At 42.6% G+C, this 23,814-nt stretch overlaps 1 protein-coding gene across 1 annotated transcript in view; it reads right to left on the bottom strand.

Moving 5' to 3' along the window:
* P3H2 (prolyl 3-hydroxylase 2) overlaps nt 1-23,814 on the bottom strand; it is a 112,702-nt gene that overhangs the window by 29,633 nt on the left and 59,255 nt on the right. The window contains exons 2-3 of the mRNA XM_069974413.1: nt 4,132-4,275; nt 626-815 (exon numbers count right to left, since the gene is read on the bottom strand). Of these exons, the coding sequence (XP_069830514.1) occupies nt 626-815; nt 4,132-4,275 (334 nt within the window). The remainder of the gene's footprint in view (nt 1-625; nt 816-4,131; nt 4,276-23,814) is intronic.

Genomic DNA, 23,814 nt, shown 5'->3' with positions numbered 1-23,814 from the left:
GGGCATACAGGCCATACAGGACACACAGGCCATACAGGACACACAGGCCATAGAGGGCATACAGGACATAGAGGGCATACAGGCCATACAGGACACACAGGCCATACAGGACATAGAGGGCATACAGGACACACAGGCCATAGAGGACATAGAGGGCATACAGGACATACAGAGCATAGAGGGCATACAGGCCATACCAGACATAGAGGGCATACAGGACATACAGGCCATACAGGACATAGAGGGCATACAGGACACACAGGCCATACATGACATAGAGGGCATACAGGACATACAGGACACACAGGCCATAGAGGGCATACAGGCCATAAAGGGCATACAGGACATACAGGCCATAAAGGGCATACAGGACATACAGAGCATAGAGGGCATACAGGCCATACAGAGTATACAGGACATACAGGGGATACAGAACATAGAGGGTGTACAGGACATCATACAGAGTACACAGGACATACCTTATGTATCAGATGGAGAATAGGATTTATTAAGCATTGGGAGAGTATTGTATGCAGTCCATGATCTATCTATCTATCTATCTATCTATCTATCTCTCTTTCTATCTATCTTCATTGATAGTATTATTCTGTGCTGCCGCTATTACCTGCAATGCCTTCATATAGTGTTGCACTGTAGTCCACATATTCATATTCAGTAAATTTCTGTGGTCCCCCACACATGGCTCTGCACTCCACGTCAGCTCGATAATAGCCTTTCAGGGCATCTTCAAAATGCTTGATAGCCTGCTTGTATTGTCCTTGGTCATATAACTTTATTCCTGTGTGGTATTCATCCTAACAGGAAAACAATGACAAAGATTAGATAATCTATTCTGTGTTAGGTGTGAGGTCAAAAAACAAAAAGCAAGCAGAAAGGTCGATCACGGCCGATGGTGCTGCCCATTGAAACCCCAAATTAAATCCAGTGTATCACTGTAAGAGGTGTGGATTTATTTGAAACAAATAAAATGATACTTTACAAATGATATTGCGTTTCAGGACGGATTCCTTTCATCGGATCCAAAAGTATAAGTAACACATTACTGTTATTCTTCTGGTCAGTATTACTATGGTATTGAACAATTTGTATTCATTTTTACATTTTAGTTTTTACTACTAAGTAGCAAGTCGTCCTGCACTGCGCAGTGGGATACGTAGACCTTTTCACGGTAGCTTTGTCCTACTGGGGGTCAGTTCCTCTTGCTTCAGGTAACTGCCCTACACGTTTTAATGAGGTTCCTGGTTTGGGCAAGGTTTTTCCTATTTGGCTTCTTTCCCCTTTGTAGAGCTTAGCACTGCATAGTTATCTTAGGGTTTAGTAAGAAAACTTTGTAACTCAGCAAGTTCTCATAAATCCATCCACCTGGACCTCCAGCCACTAACCAACTTCCTCCCACCAAAAACTAACTCCTCCTATTGGGGCTGTGTTAACCCTCCAGTGAGTGGTGGGGCTGAGTGTGTGTGTGTGAGAGAGAAGACAGGATAGCACAGAGGAGAACTAGCACCTGAGACTGGTCAGTACATAACAATACAAAACAATTTAACCCTTCCACTCCTTTAGCTGTGTGATAAGTTGAGACAGTAGTGACACCTAGTGGGGAACACTAGGGAACACAATACTATATCTCCTACTTGTGTGAACCTGAGGGAGTGACGTACTAAGGTGCCATAGACAGCACCGTTGGGAAGTGAGCAGAGACAGGAGAAGACCGATTATCGCTCTGTGTTATCGGGTCCTGACGTTCACAAGTGCCAAACTGTTGAGGCTAGACAACTGCATCTAAAAGATATCCAGATCTTGGGTGGTCCCTGAAGCATGTGTATAGTGATGCCCCAAGCCTATCCAGTCCAATCCCAAAGAAGAGTTACTATAGCACAAACTGCCAAACTGGTCTGGTGAATGTGGATGGTGTGACATGTAGATGGCTGCAGGATGCATTATGGTAGAATAATTGTTATGGTCTTTAAACTGACTGTGTGCCCATGGGCCGATGTAGAGAGTTCTTCCAGATTATAGAGCACCATAGGATAATGGATTAGTCTTCTATTTGACAGCAGGTGCCTGTACGAGGTCTAGACTCCACATGGACAGACAAAGATGACACTGGCGGTGTGGGGCGGCTTAGATACAGATAGGTGCCGGGCTGTCGGGATTATACGGCAATGAACCTTTGGATGCAACCGCTCCATTATCCCTGTAAACTGCTGACGGCTTATTTAACCATGAGGCCAAACTCCAGATGACATAATGCTCACAATTACTTTGGTTTTTCCACTTTAGTTTCCAGAATGATTTTAAATCGGAAATGTGATTTCCATCTGTTGGACCAGGCAAGATATATTTTCAGCAATGAGCAGAATGAGTATTGTATTGTAAGAGGCAGCAAAGTCAGCGAAAAAGCTTAATGTTATTACACATCACGGCTGCCGGGGACGGACAATGTCAGGATGAGTAGGAGCTAAAATGTTTGGGGTATTTTTCAATAGGCACCAAGCCAGCTTAACAAAGAACGGGGGATTCAACCAGGCACGGACTGAATATTCACTGGGAAAAACAGGAAAATTAAGTCCAATAAAAGACTATACCAATCCAATAAACACAAAAGTCTAATTGATGTTATTGTATGAACAGCGCGGACCACAATAATAACCCACGTGGAGCAACTGAGGCAGCGACTAACAACATGATGTCAGGTGTATTGTCTGGCCCACAGCCTTCACGCTTGACTTCCCATTTTCCTAGTCCTAGTCTTTAATTAGTCCCATTTATCTCTCCTATCAATCTATCGCAATCTGATCGGTGAACCTGTTAATGGACGAGCAGTCAGAGCCATCAGCAGCAGCAAAGCTCTTTTATATGGAGCTTTTTTTTTCTTTTTTTTTTTCTTTCTACTCACTTTGGTGCAAAAAATATTTTCTCCATAGAATTGTATTTAAAATTCTGTTTAGTTTCACCTCTACAGCCTTCTTTTTTTTACATTTTGGGGGAAATGTATTAAACGATCATACAAGTACGCCATTATAATAAATTTCATTACCCCCATGCGATGCGCTGGATTTACTAAGTCTGGGCAGCCTAGTACGAGTGTAAAAATCTATGTCTTATATGGAACAGGCGTAGATTTCCAATTAAAACAATGGCCGTTCTTGTCATAGAAAAATGTGTTGCATTGAAGTCAATGCAAACAGTGGCCATTGTTCATGCAGTGTATTGAACAACGTCCGTTGTTTGGTAGGCCGTGGAAATAATTGACATGTCAATTATTTCTGGCCGTTGTGCGTTAAATTCAATGCAATTTTCAGTGCAACAATGGTCGCTGTTCGTACATTGTGTGAACATAGTCTAAATCATAGCAAATCAGACGCAGGAAGAGGCCATGCAAACAGGTAATAAGAGATGCACACTACTGTATCTACTTTTTCATTATTTTTGTGTAAAACAGATTTCTTAAAAAAATGGATGAAAAAAAGGATTGTGAAACTAGCCGAACAAAAAACGGCCTTCAGACTTAATGCTGACGGTGGTAATACAGGCAGTGTCGTCCAAGTATTTCCATTCAGATAGCAGAGGCACTCACCGATTGTAGCAAAAAATAGAGTAACTTTCTTCCTTAGATGTGCAAACCAGCTGTAGGCTACTGCTCATCCGCTACTCGGGTGTTGCCGGTTGATGGAATAAAGTTACTCTATTTTTTGCTACAATCGGTGAGTGCCACCGCTATCTGACATGACAAAACAAGAATAAATGAGAACTTTGTAGGACAAGGTTTAATCTGGAGATTATGCTGGGGTTACCCCTTTAAGTGCCAAATTTATCTGTGTAAGTATTATTAAAATTATGGGTGGGAACCATCCCAAAAAATCTGGAACAATATTCACATTATAAAGAAGAGGAAAGAATGTGGAAATAGTTGAACGGCCTCATCAACAAAATTAAAAGGCCTGAGAAATCCAGTCGGATGGACTGAAAATGAGCGTGAGGTCGTCCACTGGGAAATCCTTGTTAATGGGAAACATGTGTGAGGCGGATGTGCTCCAATAGTGTTTACACAGTCAGATTCCATTGTACTCTACACCTGGTCACATGACAAGCCTAAGCGTGTGTACTCACCATGTATACCCGTCTCTCCCTGTCTATCAGGGGGGTCTCGGAGTTGACATGATAGTTCTTTAGGTTCTGCTGTACTTCCATATGCTCCGGATTGGCCATGAAGAAGGTGTGAGCCGCCTCGGCCGCCTTATCCAGCTGATTCAACTGGGGAAAAAATATGTACAAATGTAATATCACGCAGCAGAAAACTTTTTAAAAATGACATTTATACAGCACAGACTGAGGAGAGACCCCCTGAATTAAAGCAAATGAACCATAAGGCCCATCACTTTATTTTCTTACATTAGCGGATCCTGCGTTCGGCACAGTTCTTTCCCGTGCTCTCTGCACTGGGGACGGCCAGCTGCACCCCGGGGGAACCATATCCCCTCCCCTGTGTGACGTGGCTCCATTGATTCTAATGGAGCAGCGTCACAGACGGGAGGGGGTATCATCACAATGGGGGCGGCAGGCCCGTCCCCAGTGCATAGAGCCGGATGGGTCCAACAATTGTCATGTCATGCCACAAGTGGTCAGGTAAGAGTGTGCCTGCCATCAAGTGTAAACCTCTTGCCATAGTCTTGTATATATGGATTTGCGCAGTCTACAGTTTACTGTCTGTGAATATTAATGCTAGTTGAATTTACTCAGGACTTACCAATACTTACCAACTGCTGTATGTCCTGCAGGAAGTGGTGTATTCTCTCCAGTCTGACACAGTGCTCTCTGCTGCCACCTCTGTCCATGTCAGGAACTGTCCAGAGCAGCAGCAAACCCCATAGAAAACCTTTCCTGCTCTGGACAGTTCCTGACATGGACAGAGGGGGCAGCAGAGAGCACTGTGTCAGACTGGAAATATTATTTCACTTTCTGCAAGACATACAGTAGCTGATGAGTACTGGGAGACTGGAGATTTTTTTTTTTTTAAATAGAAGTAAATTACAAATATCTGGCACTTTCTGGCACCTTGTGATTTAAAATATATTTTTTGTGAACTACCCCTGTAACAATAAGCTTCAGTCTGTAAAATTAGGAGCATGTTGGGAAAGTGATATTTACACTGCAGATACTGTATATGCATATTCCTTCCTCGGCTCCTTTTAAAGGACAAGATGTGAACAATTTCTGCTCTAAGACGTATAGAATCTCTTCTGCGGCTGTGATATGAGTAATTTGTCTCCATGTTTCGCGGGCATCTTTCTACCTTGTCCTACTGAGCCGGAATGATCTGTTTGATGAGGCTCCGGTTTCCCGGCATGACATCACCGTCACACAATGATTTTCCTGTTGGCAGTGACGTCGCTGGTAGAGAGCGGCTTTCCCCTAGAGCCCTGAATTCCAATGCTATGAGCTCTTACACCGTGCTCCGCTATGAATACGGCCATTACATGGGAGGCTGAAACACTTTAAAGGATCCCTTTAGGGCTTGAACAATTTTCATACCTCCACAGAAAGCTTTGTTTAGTCAAATTAAACACTTTGTGGCCATTTTACATGTAGACCTGGTTCATATAGACTGGGTCTCATAGATTATAGACTGGGTATACATATAGACTGGGTCTCATACCGTACATATAGACTGGGTATACATATAGACTGGGTCTCATACATATAGACTGGGTCTCATACTGTACATATAGACTGGGTCTCATACATATAGACTGTGTCTCATACCGTACATATAGACTGGGTCTCATAGAGTATAGACTGGGTATACATATGGACTGTGTCTCATACTGTACATAAATACTGGGTCTCATACATATAAACTGGGTCCCATACATATAGACTGGGTCACATACATATAGACTGGGTCCCATACATATAGACTGGGTCTCATACATATAGACTGGGTCCCATACATATAGACTGGGTCCCATACATATAGACTGGGTCTCATACTGTACATATAGACTGGGTCCCATACATATAGACTGGGTCCCATACATATAGACTGGGTCTCATACTGTACATATATACTGGGTATACATATAGACTGGGTCTCATACATATAGACTGGGTCTCATACATATAGACTGGGTCTCATACATATAGACTCGGTCTCATACATATAGACTCGGTCTCATACTGTACATATAGACTGGGTATACATATAGACTGGGTCTCATACATATAGACTGGGTCCCATACATATAGACTGGGTCTCATACATATAGACTGGGTCTCATACATATAGACTGGGTCTCATACATACAGACTGGGTCCCATACATATATACTGGGTCTCATACATATAGACTGGGTCCCATACAGTACATATAGACTGGGTCTCATACATATAGACTGGGTCTCATACAGTACATATAGACTGGGTCCCATACATATAGACTGGGTCTCATACATATATACTGGGTCTCATACATATAGACTGGGTCTCATACATATAGACTGGGTCCCATACATATAGACTGGGTCTCATACATATAGACTGGGTCCCATACAGTACATATAGACTGGGTCTCATACATACAGACTGGGTCCCATACATATAGACTGGGTCTCATACATATAGACTGGGTCCCATACATATAGACTGGGTCCCATACATATAGACTGGGTCTCATACATATAGACTGGGTCCCATACATATAGACTGGGTCTCATACATATAGACTGGGTCCCATACATATAGACTGGGTCCCAAACATATAGACTGTGTCTCATACCGTACATATAGACTGGGTCTCATAGAGTATAGACTGGGTATACATATGGACTGTGTCTCATACTGTACATAAATACTGGGTCTCATACATATAAACTGGGTCCCATACATATAGACTGGGTCACATACATATAGACTGGGTCCCATACATATAGACTGGGTCTCATACATATAGACTGGGTCCCATACATATAGACTGGGTCCCATACATATAGACTGGGTCTCATACTGTACATATAGACTGGGTCCCATACATATAGACTGGGTCCCATACATATAGACTGGGTCTCATACTGTACATATATACTGGGTATACATATAGACTGGGTCTCATACATATAGACTGGGTCTCATACATATAGACTCGGTCTCATACATATAGACTCGGTCTCATACTGTACATATAGACTGGGTATACATATAGACTGGGTCTCATACATATAGACTGGGTCCCATACATATAGACTGGGTCTCATACATATAGACTGGGTCTCATACATATAGACTGGGTCTCATACATATAGACTGGGTCCCATACATATAGACTGGGTCTCATACATATAGACTGGGTCTCATACTGTACATACAGACTGGGTCCCATACATATATACTGGGTCTCATACATATAGACTGGGTCCCATACAGTACATATAGACTGGGTCTCATACATATAGACTGGGTCTCATACAGTACATATAGACTGGGTCCCATACATATAGACTGGGTCTCATACATATATACTGGGTCTCATACATATAGACTGGGTCTCATACATATAGACTGGGTCCCATACATATAGACTGGGTCTCATACATATAGACTGGGTCCCATACAGTACATATAGACTGGGTCTCATACATACAGACTGGGTCCCATACATATAGACTGGGTCTCATACATATAGACTGGGTCCCATACATATAGACTGGGTCCCATACATATAGACTGGGTCTCATACATATAGACTGGGTCTCATACATATAGACTGGGTCTCATACATATAGACTGGGTCTCATACATATAGACTGGGTCTCATACATATAGACTCGGTCTCATACATATAGACTCGGTCTCATACTGTACATATAGACTGGGTATACATATAGACTGGGTCTCATACATATAGACTGGGTCCCATACATATAGACTGGGTCTCATACATATAGACTGGGTCTCATACATATAGACTGGGTCTCATACATATAGACTGGGTCCCATACATATAGACTGGGTCTCATACATATAGACTGGGTCTCATACTGTACATACAGACTGGGTCCCATACATATATACTGGGTCTCATACATATAGACTGGGTCCCATACATATAGACTGGGTCTCATACATATAGACTGGGTCTCATACATATAGACTGGGTCCCATACATATAGACTGGGTCTCATACATATAGACTGGGTCTCATACATATAGACTGGGTCTCATACATATAGACTGGGTTCCATACATATAGACTGGGTCTCATACATACAGACTGGGTCCCATACATACAGACTGGGTCTCATACATATAGACTGGGTCTCATACATATAGACTGGGTCTCATACATATAGACTGGGTCTCATACATATAGACTGGGTCTCATACATATAGACTGGGTCCCATACATATAGACTGGGTCTCATACATATAGACTGGGTCTCATACATATAGACTGGGTCTCATACATATAGACTGGGTCTCATACATATAGACTGGGTCTCATACATATATACTGGGTCTCATACATATATACTGGGTCCCATACATACAGACTGGGTCCCATACATACAGACTGGGTCTCATACATATAGACTGGGTCTCATACATATAGACTGGGTCTCATACATATAGACTGGGTCTCATACATATAGACTGGGTCCCATACATATAGACTGGGTCTCATACATATAGACTGGGTCTCATACATATAGACTGGGTCTCATACATATAGACTGGGTCTCATACTGTACATATAGACTGGGTCTCATACATATAGACTGGGTCCCATACATATAGACTGGGTCACACAGGCTTATGAGAAGCACATAAAGTCTAATAAAACTGCACAAACAAAACTTTTTTTCCCGTCGTCAGATGTTCAGGCTTGTTTGTTACTTAAACGCACTCAGTCTCTAAGCAACGGAATAAAGGCCGTTGTTCCTCCACACCTGTGCATATCTGATGCCATAAATCTTGGAGCTCTAACTATAAGTAACAGTTTTACCAGCAGAAATGCCATGGCTGGGAGCCCTTTCCCTCCATTGGAATGAAGCGCTCATTCCATCAAAATAATGATGAATTGTTGTCTTTGAAATGACAGTTCCGGGTAATGGATCTACAGGGAAAACTCTGCTTCTGACTTTTGAGTTAGTTTAACTGACGATATTGGAAGATTTGATGATTCACCATTCCAACAAGTCAGACACGTTGTCCGTGCCTAGAATTCATCAGGAAGGTCTTATGATCTATAGGCTTTATTGGTGTCTCCCAGTTATATAGTGCCACCATACCAGTACCAGACAGAGATTACCATCAATCACAGCAGTGACTGGCCACAACTGGGCACAACTCCCCACTGGGAATAAGGGACCTTCATACACACAATCCAAAGGAAGTTGTGGTCAGCGATATTGCATTTATAGCCACCATCATAGAAGAAAATAGTGTAATGTGTAGTGATTAGAGATGAGCGAACTGAGTCTCCTGAACCCAGATTCATTCCAAACTGTGCAAAAAGTTTGGTTCACTACCAAACCAAACTTTTTGCACAGTTCGGACACATTCAGGAAGAGCGGCAACATGCCTCAAAAACAACAACAAAAAGTTATTCTCACCCGTTGGTGCTCCCCTCGTGTCTTCTTGGGGCTCTCCAGTCCGGTCTCGTCATCTTCTCCTCAGCCAATCACAGGCTGACTTGGACGGGACAGCTCCATGACCTGTGATTGGCTGAGCAAGCTATCACTCTACAGACAAGAGGCCGATGTGCTATCTCATCCCAGTCAGTCTGTGATTGGCTGAGCGGGTCTTCAACGGGGAAGGCGGCGGGACCAGAATCGAGAAGGAGGAGCCCAGACATCTAAGTATAATGATCGGCTTGTTAAAGTTTGGTTTGGCAAAAACCTGAACTTTACATTAAAGTTCAGCGAATCCTTCTAGAACTTACTTTAACCAATTTACTAGAAATCTCAGTCTAAATCAAATGTGTCCTGGAATAAATATCCTAAAGTTTTAGCAATATAAATTAAGGTAAAAGATCAAAGGGCGTAAAAGAGGATGAAGTTAAAGGGTACCTGTCACTGGGCGCCTCTTCACAGTTCAGCGTGGACATGCAGCTCCCACCAGGGGATCGCCAGGGGATATTATAAGTTATGTGCACGAGCCCTATTCTAATTTTTAGGGCTTGTGCACAGAACTTGTCTGATGCGAGCTGTGTCTCTATCCAGAACTGTGGAGCGGCGCATGGTGACAGCAGAAAAAAGTAGAAAAAAGAGTAAAAGACAAAAAAAATAAGATATAATTACAGACCAGGAAGAAAAATCTTTTCAGTAAAATGAGAGAAGAGGCGTCAGTGGCCGCAGCCGGGGTGTGATACAAATACATGTGATCTAAAAAACAGCTCAAACATGAAACAATTAACCCATATTAATGGTTTAGTCCCAGCACGTCTAGGACTGCCTGGTGGAAGTTTTTGTCTAATTATCCAATTCTAGAGGGTGTTTCTAGGGAGCGGCTGCTTCATTTTACCTTCTAGCTATTGTTTCTGAAGATCATCGACCTCATAGCTCTGTCTACCACCAACACATAACCCCGGGGTTCACTTATAAAGGGTATGAAAGATAATGGATACTCTACTCTCTCCTCCCTGCTATGTAACCTTTTCTGAAGCAGACTATTAAAGAATTGCTACTGACTATGGGCCCTATTCCACCGGACGATTATCGTTTGCATAATCGTTAACGATTAACGATCTCAAACAACCGCTATTGCGAAAGACCTGAAAACGTTCACTCATTTCCATGGAACGATAATCGTTACTTATGATCGTAATTGCGATCGTTTCTTCTTCCGTATTTATTCGCTATTGCGTTCGTATCTATTGCGAACGACCGAACGATGTCTTATTCAATACGAACGATTTGCGAACGTTTTGCGAACGAGCAACGATAAAAATAGGTCCAGGTCTTATAAAGCGATCAACGATTTCTCGTTCGGTCGTTAATCGTTACTGCATTTCAACCGAACGATTATCGTTTAGATTCGAACGATTTAACGATAATCTGAACGATAATCGTCCGGTGGAATAGGGCCCTATGGGTGAGTGCCACTCATTCATTCTCTATTTGTATGATAATGGGTTCAGGTCACACCATTAGGAGCTCGATGTATGACCGTATGGCTATGGTTTTCAGTCCCTGTGTGGTAAGAACCAGCAGTGAATCTGTCAGCTGCAATTCACGTCCCAAACAGCTTATATCTCCTAGGTCAAAGGGACACACTGTACCTTTCACATGTCCGTCTGTGCTTCCAGAATGGTGAAAAAAGTTTTTATTCTCTAGCGCACAAAGTTAAAGTCTTTCCTAAGCTTCTGAAGTGCTGGAGGGTGTAAAACCTCCTCTCTCCCCCTCCCATCCCTGCTTGACTGACAGCTTCCAGAGCTAAGCCCTGCCTCCAGATCTCACACCTGTCCAGCAAATGAACGAGATTTGGAAGCAGGTCTCACCAAAGTTAAAAATCTCAGACAAGCAGGGAGGTGCTATAACATACTGTAATACAGAAAGCATACTTACCTGTCTATGTGCCCCCGTCACAGCGCTCTTACCAGACGCTGTAAGCTGCCGCCAGATATGTCATACCCAGCTCCTCAAGTTGCAACGTCATGGCCTGGCTTAAGGATTGCCTGCTCAGCCAGTCAGTGACTGCTGCGTGTCCCGCCCTGGCCTCTGATTGGCTGAGCGGGCAGTCCATCAGTATGGCATGTGACATTTAAGCTGGAGAAGCTGCAGGACACTTGCAGAAATCACTAAGTCAGCACTGCTGGGCCACAGGGATGGGTAAGTATGCTTTCTTTATTATGTTCCTGCACCCCCCTTTTTTACCTTTGCTGGGACTTCTCCCTTAAAGTGGTTATCCAGTGAAAATCTTTTTCTTTCAAATCAACTGATATCAGAAAGTTACATAGATTTGTAATTTACTTCTATTAAAAAATCTCAAGTCTTCCCATACTTATCAGCTGCTGTATGTCCTGCAGGAAATGTTTTATTTTCAGTCTGACACAGTGCTCTCTGCTGACATCTCTGGCTGAGACAGGAACTCTGTCTCGGTTTTCTATGAATCCCCACAGAAAACCTCTCCTGCTCTGGACAGTTCCTGTCTCGGCCAGAGATGTCAGCAGAGAGCACTGTGCCAGACTGAAAATAAAACAACATTTCCTGCAGGACATACAGCAGCTGAGAAGTATGGGAAGTCTTGAGATTTTTTTTAATAGAGGTAAATTACAAATCTATATATCTTTCTGACCAGTTGATTTGAAAGAAAAAGATTTTCGCTGGACAACCCCTTTAATCAGGCAGGAATAGGGATGAGCGGTGGAGTGAGAAGGTGTTACAGCTCTCAGCACTTCAAGAATTTTTCTACATTCTGGAAGCACAGATGGATATTTAAAGGTTATTATGTGTGTCCATGGCCTAACAGCTATCTCACTGGAACATGAATTACAGCTGACAGATTCCCCTCCAAGACCTTGGTGACACACTGTAAGAGGACTGTCAGTATAAGCTCAAATAACACAAAGGAAACTGAAGCCCAGTCCGCCTTTAGCTGCCTTTTATGACTCCTGGTGCTATCCTAACCAGTTACAGACGTCTCAGCTCCATATCTTACAGCTCTACTGTCATTTGCCGCACACATCGCCCGGCTATAACTCATGGTTGCAGCATGTCTAGACGACGTGTCAAAACTTGGTACAAACAACAGTACAGGTTTAATTGCAAGTCATAACTGGATGTTACATAGAGACAAATAAGATTTAAAGGGGTATTCCACTCAAACATAACTTTTGATATGTTGCTGCCCATGGCGAGACTAACAATTCCTTCCATACTTGTTATTATCTGTTAAGTCTCCTTCCCCCAGATCTCAGCTGCTGCTTTCTGCTAAAGAAGCAAAAATCTGTGTGTGAGACACTTCTCTGTCTCATCCTCCTCCCCTTCCCCCTCCCTTCTGAGACAGCTGATGTAAACAAGTCCCTGGCAGGCTTTATCTGCAACACTGTAGCTTCTTTGTAATGCTGGGAGGGATAATCACAGTGAGTTCATTTAGAATAACCCTCCCAGCATTACAAAGAAGTTACAATGTTGCAGATACAGTCAGCCAGGGACTTGTTTACATCAGCGGTCTAAGAATGGAGAGAGGAAGAGGGGGAGACAGAGAGAAAAGCTCACACACAGATTTTTGTATCTTTAGCAGAAAGCAGCAGCTCAGAACTGGGGGAAGGAGACTGAATAGATAATAACAAGATAACAAGTTCCGTGTATTAGAGACAATGATTAGACGATGAAACGATCACCGGCTAATCATTTGCATGCCTGTTGATGTCTTATTGAAATGACCTTGCAAGGCAATTACTGTAAGCTGGTAGCCACCCAGGAAGAAAAATCTCCAGTCACCACCTAAACATTCCAAGATACAAACATCAGAGCATATGTGGGCAGAGGACTTCTCCCTGTGCTGACATAACAAACAGAGACTGGACCTTAATTCATTTCATTTAGCCACATGCCTTAAATAAGAAAGCGGCGAGATGTTCTGCAGCCAACAGCAACACATCCTCCCTGGTTGGCACAGACGAAAGGAAGTCTACAATGAGGACACTGTGCATATGTTAGCATCAACAAGCTATGAAGGCAACATCAAGCTATGCTGGAAGCAACCATGTGCCAATGCACCGCACACCTGCAGGCAGACAGCGCGGCACAATGCTACATCATATATATATATATATATATATATATATTATATAATAACTAAATGTGATGGAGGAGATTTAATTTTTTTTTTTTTCAACGTGGAAGTAATAAAAAAATGTAAATGTATATTTTACTGTACGCTCCATATAGGTTTTCTTATACTAAGTAATATGCCCAAGCATCAATGTTTCTTCATATGTGCGGGATTGCTTATAAGACGCCCGGCTTCTGCCCAGTGCCCCTTGAACATTGGATTATATTGCCAGCCACAATGACCTATCAGCCTATAGTAACATTGTTATACTAAAACAATAATGCGGGGGCGTATCTGGGACAAAGAATTGTCTTACCTGCCTTGTGCCACATTTATTAGCATTTTAGATACTTATTAAATAGAGATGGGCGAACCCAAAGGATTGGCTCGCTACTGAACTCAAACTTTTTGCAAAGTTCGGACTGGTCCAAGAAGAGTGGCTGTACGTCTCAAAAAACACAAAAGAAAGTTGCTCTCACCTGTCCGCGCTCCCCCGGTGTCTTTTTGTGGCTCTCCGGTCCTGTAATGATGTCTTCTCCGCTAAAGACCTGATCAGACAGGTTGAGCAGGCTGTCACTCTTGTTTCTACAGTGACAGCCCGCTCAGCCAATCATAGGCCGCATTGCTGTCCTGTGCAGGTGAGCCTGTGATTGGCTGAGCTGGCCTTCACCAGAGAAGACGATGGGACAGGACAGGAGGGGCTCGAACCTGAACTTAACATTAAAGATCGGCAAACCTCCCGAACCGAAGTTTTCACAAGTTCTCTCAGCTTTATTTTTAAACACTTTCTCCAGCATCCAAAAAAGAGATGTGGGATGTGTAAAAGCGGGCATGGCTCTGGTAAGGTATTGGTTGAAATGGGCACTGTCATTATGAGAATTCTGGCACAGGATGAGCCAACTACCAACTGGTCTAAACTTAGAAAACACAGTGTAAAAATACAACTGATTCATCTAACAGCATGGTATACTGTGACTAATGTGGAACCTTCTTAGCCTGTCTAGGTTATGTTTAAACTGTCTAAGAATTAGACAGTTTTAGTAAATCTGGGCCAGTGAGTGTGATGTTAAAGCGTAACTGTTTTTTTTATTGCAGAAATCAGTAGTATAAGCAATTTTAAGAAACTCTGTAATAGGTTTCATCAGCCAAAAAAGCCTCCTTCTGTACTCAAGAAGCAATCTCCCAGCCTCCCCCCCCCCTGACTTCTTATCTGTGCATTATCTGCCAAACACGTCTTCATTACAGAGAAGCCAGTGAAGACGGGTTCTGCTCTCTCCATTGTGAGGCTATGAAGGGGGGAGGGGCCGAGGGAGATGAGGGAGCAGGAAGAGGTGACATGAAGGTCAGCTGTTTGTAGACTCTCTGGGCACCTAAACCGCAGGATTCTGGGGTCAGAAAGGTCAGTGCTTATCTATGAACTTACTGAGAGAAGATTGCAGGGTGTTGTGCTGTGCAGGACTGCTCCGTGCTCACTCACTCCTAACAGCCCCTCCCCTCTCCGTAGCCACATAATGGAGACAGAAATCCAGCTGCTTCTGCAGTGAGGGGGGAGGCTGGGAGATTGCTTTTTCAGTCCAGAAGGAAACTCTTTTAGTACATAAAACCTATTACAGAGTTTCTTAAAATCGCTTGAACTGTTGATATTTAATGTTTTCAGAAAAATGACCCTGAAATGACAGTTACACTTTAAGTTTAGCGCAGCTAAATCTACTTTTATCGTGAAGATGTATTTTGTCCTCGCTTGTCCTCCACCTAGGTGGCTATATGGGATGTAGGATTCCGTTAAGTTTTTCTGATAAGGAATGTCTCATCAGAAAACGACTTATTGTTTAATTAATGTTTTAATGTTAAACATATTTTTTAGTAATTTTTGGTCACATTTTTTCAAATTTTCCATTTTCTATCTATATTATAAAATAATCCTGATATCTTGCAGTTTTTATTCTCACCGCTGGGGCTAAAACTAAGCTGAGACTTCCTGTTGTGTCTTTGGTGATAGGAGGAGGCTGCGGTAAAGTGATCTGTACAGCATTGCAGCGTCATGTGACACCAGTAGATAGAGGAGACAATAGCAGCTCCCTGTGGAATAACCTCTTCACAGGTCACAGAGCGCTTAGTAATGTCTCACATTCATCTCAAGGGGACAGAGTCTGTCTATTGCCATCTATGTCCATGAGTCTTTCTGTAAAGTGTGTCACTAAATGCTGTTAAAAACAGCCCAGGCACTATGGCCGGCCCCATAACAATGTACAAAAAGTAAAATAAATAAAAATGAAAGTCAGAAAATAGAAACAGATTAGAATAAAAGAAGAAGTTTTAGTATCTGACTCCGATCAGTAACAGAAAATGTAGGTGACACTTTCCCTTTAAAAGCTTTCGCACCACTCTTTAGCGGTAGTGTTGAGGCTCCTAATTTTCCTCTTCAGATCTTGAATCCCATGTGCAATGTTAACATTTTTCTTTCCATATCTGTCCGCTGTTTTTGCACTTTAGAAATGTACATAAAAGAATCCTTCAGATTCTCGGGATCCTTGGGAGAGAGCAGCCGGCCCGCTTAGTGTCAATATCAACAAAATTCTCTTTTATACACGTCTTTCACTTCCAGAGAAAATATAATTTTTTCCCCAGCAAACAGCGCGCAGCGATTTTTTCGACGTGTATAAAGCCCTCTGATGTTTCCTAAATGCGGAGTCTGACAGCACAGATGCAAATAGAACCTGCTGGAAAAAAAAAAAAAAAAAAAGCTGCGGAGACCAAGAGGAGAGAAAAACACTAAACAAGTCCGAAAATATGCCGTGCCCAGTCCTGATCGACCTAACAGAGTCAGTGATGGTGAGATGTGAAAAGCTTATTGATGAAGAGGAAGAAGGATGAATGCGGGGCGGATAGGACAGGCTTCCTTTCATACCTACTAAAGGCACAGAAGACTATTTACAGTATCTATGAATGTACAAACCATTACAAAGGTGAACGACTACGTTATTTCTGTGACCCGAGACATAAGTTCTTTTGAGGATACACAAATAAACATAACTCTGCACATACACTGATCTGCCATATTATTGAAACCACTGAGAAATTATCTAGTGATTATCTCTTACAATGGAATTGGTCAACAAGGAAATATTTGGGTGGTAAAGGAAAAGTCAGTTCTTAAAGAGACTCTGTCAGTAGGTTTATGGCGTCCTATCTCAGGGTCAGCAGGTGTATGGCGTCCTATCTCAGGAACAGCAGGGTTATGGGGTCCTATCTCAGGGTCAGCAGGTTATGGCGTCCTATCTCAGGGTCAGCAGGTGTATGGGGTCCTATCTCAGGGTCAGCAGGTGTATGGGGTCCTATCTCAGGGTTAGCAGGTTATGGCGTCCTATCTCAGGGTCAGCAGGTGTATGGGGTCCTATCTCAGGGTCAGCAGGTGTATGGGGTCCTATCTCAGGGTCAGCAGGGTTATGGCGTCCTATCTCAGGGTAGCATAAACTAGTGACAGAGAAGCTGAACAGAATGATGTATCACTTACATTGTTCTGTGCAGCTGATCCACAGATCTCCTCCTGAATAACATGGACAATAAGTAGTCCTCTCCATTATGTGCATGAGCTCAGTAGTCCTGGATATTCATGAGAAACAGAAAACTCCACCCACCAGCTGCTGATTGGCAGTTATCCATGTCGTATATAGGCAGTCAACTCAATCAGCAGCTGGAGGGCGGGGGGAGGGGTGCGGCAAGAATCTTATTCTCCTGCATATAAGGAGAACGGCTGAACAGAATGATGTAAGTAATACACCGATCTGTTCAGTATTTCTATCACTAGTTTATGCTGCTCTCATTTAAGGCAGCATGAACCTAGAGTGGTCAAGAGTAAGTCTTGCTTCTCATGTGCAGGCAAATCAATACCTTTATGCAATGTCTGATAGCTGCATGACGTTGTCGATGTTGGTGCAGCTATAGGTCATCACGAAAGGTGTACTTCCGAGACACGTACTTCCAAGACAGAAAGTTGGCCCCAGTGAGCAGAAGGCTTGAGCCGTCATCTGCCAGCATAACCCCTTTAATATCTTCAAAATGGTAGGTCTTGTGGGGTTTTCCTAACATGTAGTTGTTGGTCCTTAAAGTGGTCCAAGGAAGAACATCTAGGCTTTGATGGAAAGGTGTCAGAACCCAAAATATATTGTAGCTTGCTGTATATGAGGCTATAAACCTGCAGACACATGATAGTGCCCATGTTTGCAGTGCAGTGGATTAGTGTTTAACACCGTAGCCTTCAAATCCCACCAAGGGCAACATCTGTAAAGAGTTTGTATGTTCTCTCTGGGTTTGTGTGGGTTTCCTCCCACACCCAAGTACTTACAATAGGTGCATGAGGAACAATCACAAATCGGAGTTTGTTAAGAACTCTGTGGTGGACGTCATCTGGACCACCCTAACAACGGCCCTTTACCGGCCTTGACAACAGAAGGCAATGCGATATCCAACCAATGCTTTTGAAAGCCTCTTGCTGAATAAGCTAAGCTGAACTAGCTATTTAAATGGTCAACAAACACGTTGTGCCATCCCGGTGCATCTGAGCTGCCCATGTGCCATCAGCCACCAATAAGCCAAGGTTGTGATTAATGTGGTGAGTGCATAGGTCACATCCCTCTGCTCACAGCTGCCCCCCTTCTTCCCAACCCTTTGGCAATTTAGGCAGAGACAAGTGCAAACACTATTTGGCCAAATACTAGCACCTGTTTGCCCGGTTTGCACCAGGTATAGCCATCATAGGTTTACCCGGCTGTCTTTTAGAAAGGTAAACCTTTAGCCTCAACTGAGGTCCAGAGTAGTCTAGATGAGGCTTCTATTCAGAATATATCTATACGTGGCTTCAGTGTCGGACTGGGGTACCTTGGCCCACCAGGGAAATTGATTCTTGGGGCCCACCCAACATATAAAGACATAATCAGCGCCAAACCTTTCACGTTAGTACAGCGACTTTGCATAGAGCTGCGTATGTGACCAGCAACGCTAGTGCAGTGCCAGTCACTTATACAGTTGTTACTGGTTTATGCAGTTGTGGTAAAACTGCACCATTTATGTAGAAACTTTAATGAAATTCCAACAATATTGCTGTAAAAACACATCAAAAATGTAATGTGTGAACACAGCCTCAGAAGATGAAGGAAAAAATGACCATCTAGTCTGCTCCTCTATTACAATCTCCAGCAGAGGAGACCCATGACGGTTTATTCTAGCCTCACCACAAGCTGTTGGGCTGGAATAAGACTTTAAAGGACCATCATGAAAAGCACATCAGTGGTCATTAAAGCGTTAAAGAGGTACTCTGATAAAAAAAAAATTTAAATCTGATGTCAGAAGTTACAGATTAGTAAATTACTTCTAATTAAAAATCTTCAGTCTTTCAGTACTTATCAGCTACTGTATGTCCTGCAGGAAGTGGTGTATTCTTATTAATCTGACACAGTGCTCTCTGCTGCCACCTCTGTCCGTGTCAGGAACTGTCCAGAGCAGCAGCAAATCCCCATAGAAAACCTCTCCTGCTCTGGACAGTTCCTGACATGGACAGAGGTGGCAGCAGAGAGCACTGTGTCAGACTGGAAACAATACACCACTTCCTGCAAGACATACAGCAGCTGATAAGTACGGGAAGACTGGAGATTTTTAATTAGAAGTAATAAACAAATTCGTATAACTTCCTCACACCAGTTAGTTTAAAAAAATCCCCCTTTAAGGTCAATACAAAATGTCAGACAGACGTGATTAAAAGTTTAATCTGTCTCAGGGGTGAGACACCCAACAATGGCCAGAATGTCACTCAGTCCATCATAATGCAAGTGAGGGGCTGAGCACTCATTATAGGAGATGGGTTCCATTATAGTCTATGGGCCCGTCATGTGTAACATGACTGATGGAGTGATGATCTAGCCACCACAGGAGGTCTCAGCACTGACACCCCGACTGATCGAAACATTTCACACGTCTGCATGATGTCAAAAGTTTTTATAATGACAGTCCAGGCTCTTGCACACATCCGTGTATGCCTCCATAAATGCACCGTCCATAACCGCACGCTGCCCAAGTCTATGCAGCCCGGCTGCAATCTGGGCCATTTAATAACATGTATTTCTTATGGGTTCTGCTGATTACAGGAAACAAACTTTATATAATATAGTGGAGACAGTGACCTGTAATCAGCCGGACTGCGCACAAGGTCTGGGAGTGATGCTTCACCTGGCTGTTACTATCAGAGAGACCCCGACCAAGCTAAACCTCTCATATGTCAAAAGTTCATTCAAATAACAGTTAACACTTTAAAGACTGCAAATATTCACAATCAATGGCTGCAGCAGGTCATTGCAGTGATTGGCTGAGCGGGTTGTCAGCGAGTCAGGACCAGTAGAAGCAGCAGGAGTGCACCAGTGGAAAGAAAGCGCTAAGCATGGTGTCACACAGCTAGATTCACACGGTATTTTGGTCATTTTTTTTGTAACCAAAACCGGGAGTGGATTTGAAACACAGAAAGGCTCTGTTCACACGCTGTTGAAATTTAAAATAACGCCAATTATTTGCCATTAAATGGCGGCCATCCAGTAAATTTCTACAGTGTGGGAACATAGCCTTTCTGTGTTTTCAATCTACTCCTGGTTTTGGTTGCAAAATACTGAGCAAAAATACTGTGTGTGAACCTAGATTTAGGCTGGGTTCACACCATATATAACACCGGCTGTTTTGTGACGCAGCCGGGTCACAGAGCAGCCGGTGTTACTGGAGATCATCCCGGATAGTACTGCAGTACTGGCCGGATGATCTTCATTTCTGCTAAATTCGGATGCAGGTGCACCAGTGTGCACCCGCATCTGAATTCACCACTGCACACAACGGAGCGTGTGGCCGGAGCCGCACACTCCATTGTGTGAACTGCCATGTCTGTACGGCCGCAGAAAAATGACATGTCAGTTTTTCGTGTGGCTGGAGTGTATACTATGTGTATACGCCCCGTCTGGGATTCCATTTATTCCAATACAACGTATGTTTTGCATAAATCGCGGCTGTTATTGCAAATTGCAACAACAGCTAAGATTTATGCAAAACATATGTTGTGTGAACATGGCTTTAAAGGGGTTGTCCGGCGATAAAAAATTATTCACAGAATAACACACATTACAAAGTTATACAACTTTGTAATGTATGTTATGTCTGTGAATGGCCCCCTTCCCCGTGTTTCCCCCCACCCACGCTAGACCCGGAAGTGTGGTGCATTATACTCACCGCATCTCGTGTCGTCCACGGTCTCCGATCCTCAGCAGTGACGTCTTCTTCGGGAGACCGGCGGATCTTCCCGAGTGCCGGCCGCCCTCTGCAGCGTCATCCGAAGCTCAGCCGCGATTGGCTGAGCATAACTGTGCTTAGCCAATCGCGGCTGAGCAGCTGATGACGCGGCCACGTCATGTGGTGGGACACGGGGAAGGGGGCCATTCACAGACATAACATACATTACAAAGTTGTATAACTTTGTAATGTGTGTTATTCTGTGAATAATTTTTTATTGCCGGACAACCCCTTTAAGATGTAATCTGCCATTTTATACATCTACTAGTAGAAGAGAGAGAACACCATGCGGCGCACATAGCTTATTACTGCAGAACAAATGTGTGTAAGTGGCTAAACTTGCTGCTCACCTTGGGCGGTCATGCTACAAGCCCAATACCGCCAGTCACTTTAGCGGTGGTTTGTACACCTTGATGCCGCTTGCAGCCCTTTCAACGGAACCAGGAGACTTGGTACAATAATTCAGCAGCGAAGACAGCACCAAAGTAGTCAAAAATCTTGTGACTTTATTACCTCCCTCTTGTGCAATGTTTTGCCTTACTCAGAGCTAAAACGAAGAATTTTTACTACTTTAGTGCTGCCTCTGCTGCTGCTCCGGAGGGGGTGCAGTCTGGTGAGGGGGCATAATCCTACCTATCACTGATACTGCTGCTCTGGAGGGGGTGAAGGCCGATGAGGAGGGGGCATAATCCTACCTATCACTAATACCGCTGCTGCTCCGGAGGGGGTGCAGTTTGGTGAGGGGGGCATTATCCCACTTGTGTCTGTGTCTGCTGCTTATATCTTTATTCTTGAGTCGGTACAATAGTTGAGAAGAAGTTCACACTCTGGAGGTCCCAGTTATGCAGGAGATCCCTGAGGCTTGGGCGCTGATCAGCTGATTCAGGATTCTCACATCAAAGATGAGTTGTATTAGACATAGGAGTAAGATTTAAATCAATGGATGAGGCATTTCTAAGGGAATCCTCAATAGATCTGATGATCTCATCTGATGAAACCCGTCATCCATTGATTAAAGCATTACTGTTATATCTACTACAACACCTATCATCTGTGATGTGAGAATCCTCAGCTGATCAGAGCCCAAGCCTCACGGATCTCCGGCACAACTGGATCTCCAAAGTGTGAACTTCTCATCACATACATACAGTATACATATATACACAAATAGACATACTGCAGACATACATACTGTATACATATATACACAAATAGACATACACACTGTATACATACATACACAAATAGACATACTGCAGACATACATACAGTATACATATATACACAAATAGACATACTGCAGACATACACACTGTATACATATATACACAAATAGACATACTGCAGACATACATACTGTATACATATATACACAAATAGACATACTGCAGACATACACACTGTATACATATATACACAAATAGACATACTGCAGACATACACACGGTATACATATATACACAAGCAGACATACATCCTGTATACATATATACACAAATAGACATACTGCAGACATACATACAGTATACATATATACACAAATAGACATACTGCAGACATACACACTGTATACATATATACACAAATAGACATACTGCAGACATACATACTGTATACATATATACACAAGCAGACATACATCCTGTATACATATATACACAAATAGACATACTGCAGACATACACACGGTATACATATATACACAAGCAGACATACATCCTGTATACATATATACACAAATAGACATACTGCAGACATACATACAGTATACATATATACACAAATAGACATACTGCAGACATACACACTGTATACATATATACACAAATAGACATACTGCAGACATACACACGGTATACATATATACACAAGCAGACATACATCCTGTATACATATATACACAAATAGACATACTGCAGACATACACACTGTATACATATATACACAAATAGACATACTGCAGCCATACACACTGTATACATATATACACAGACATACTGCAGCCATACATACAGTATACATATATACACAAATAGACATACTGCAGACATACATACAGTATACATATATACACAAATAGACATACTGCAGACATACATACAGTATACATATATACACAAATAGACATACTGCAGACATACACACTGTATACATATATACACAAATAGACATACTGCAGACATACATACTGTATACATATATACACAAATAGACATACTGCAGACATACACACTGTATACATATATACACAAATAGACATACTGCAGACATACACACGGTATACATATATACACAAGCAGACATACATCCTGTATACATATATACACAAATAGACATACTGCAGACATACACATTGTATACATATATACACAAATAGACATACTGCAGCCATACACACTGTATACATATATACACAGACATACTGCAGACATACACACTGTATACATATATACACAAATAGACATACTGCAGACATACACACTGTATACATATATACACAAATAGAATTACTGCAGACATACACACTGTATACATATATACTCATATAGAATTACTGCAGACATACACAAACATGCAGACACAACACACCTTACATATATACATCTAATCATACTAACACACGCAGACTCACCAACATGGATACACAGATACAAAAGCATGCAGATTACACATATAAACCATCTATAGAACTACATTACA

The sequence above is a fragment of the Dendropsophus ebraccatus genome, chromosome 6 (genome assembly GCF_027789765.1).
Source record: "Dendropsophus ebraccatus isolate aDenEbr1 chromosome 6, aDenEbr1.pat, whole genome shotgun sequence".
Lineage (NCBI taxonomy): Eukaryota > Metazoa > Chordata > Amphibia > Anura > Hylidae > Dendropsophus > Dendropsophus ebraccatus.
Note: the sequence above shows the minus strand (reverse complement) of the source record. Positions and strands in the feature narration are given on the sequence as shown.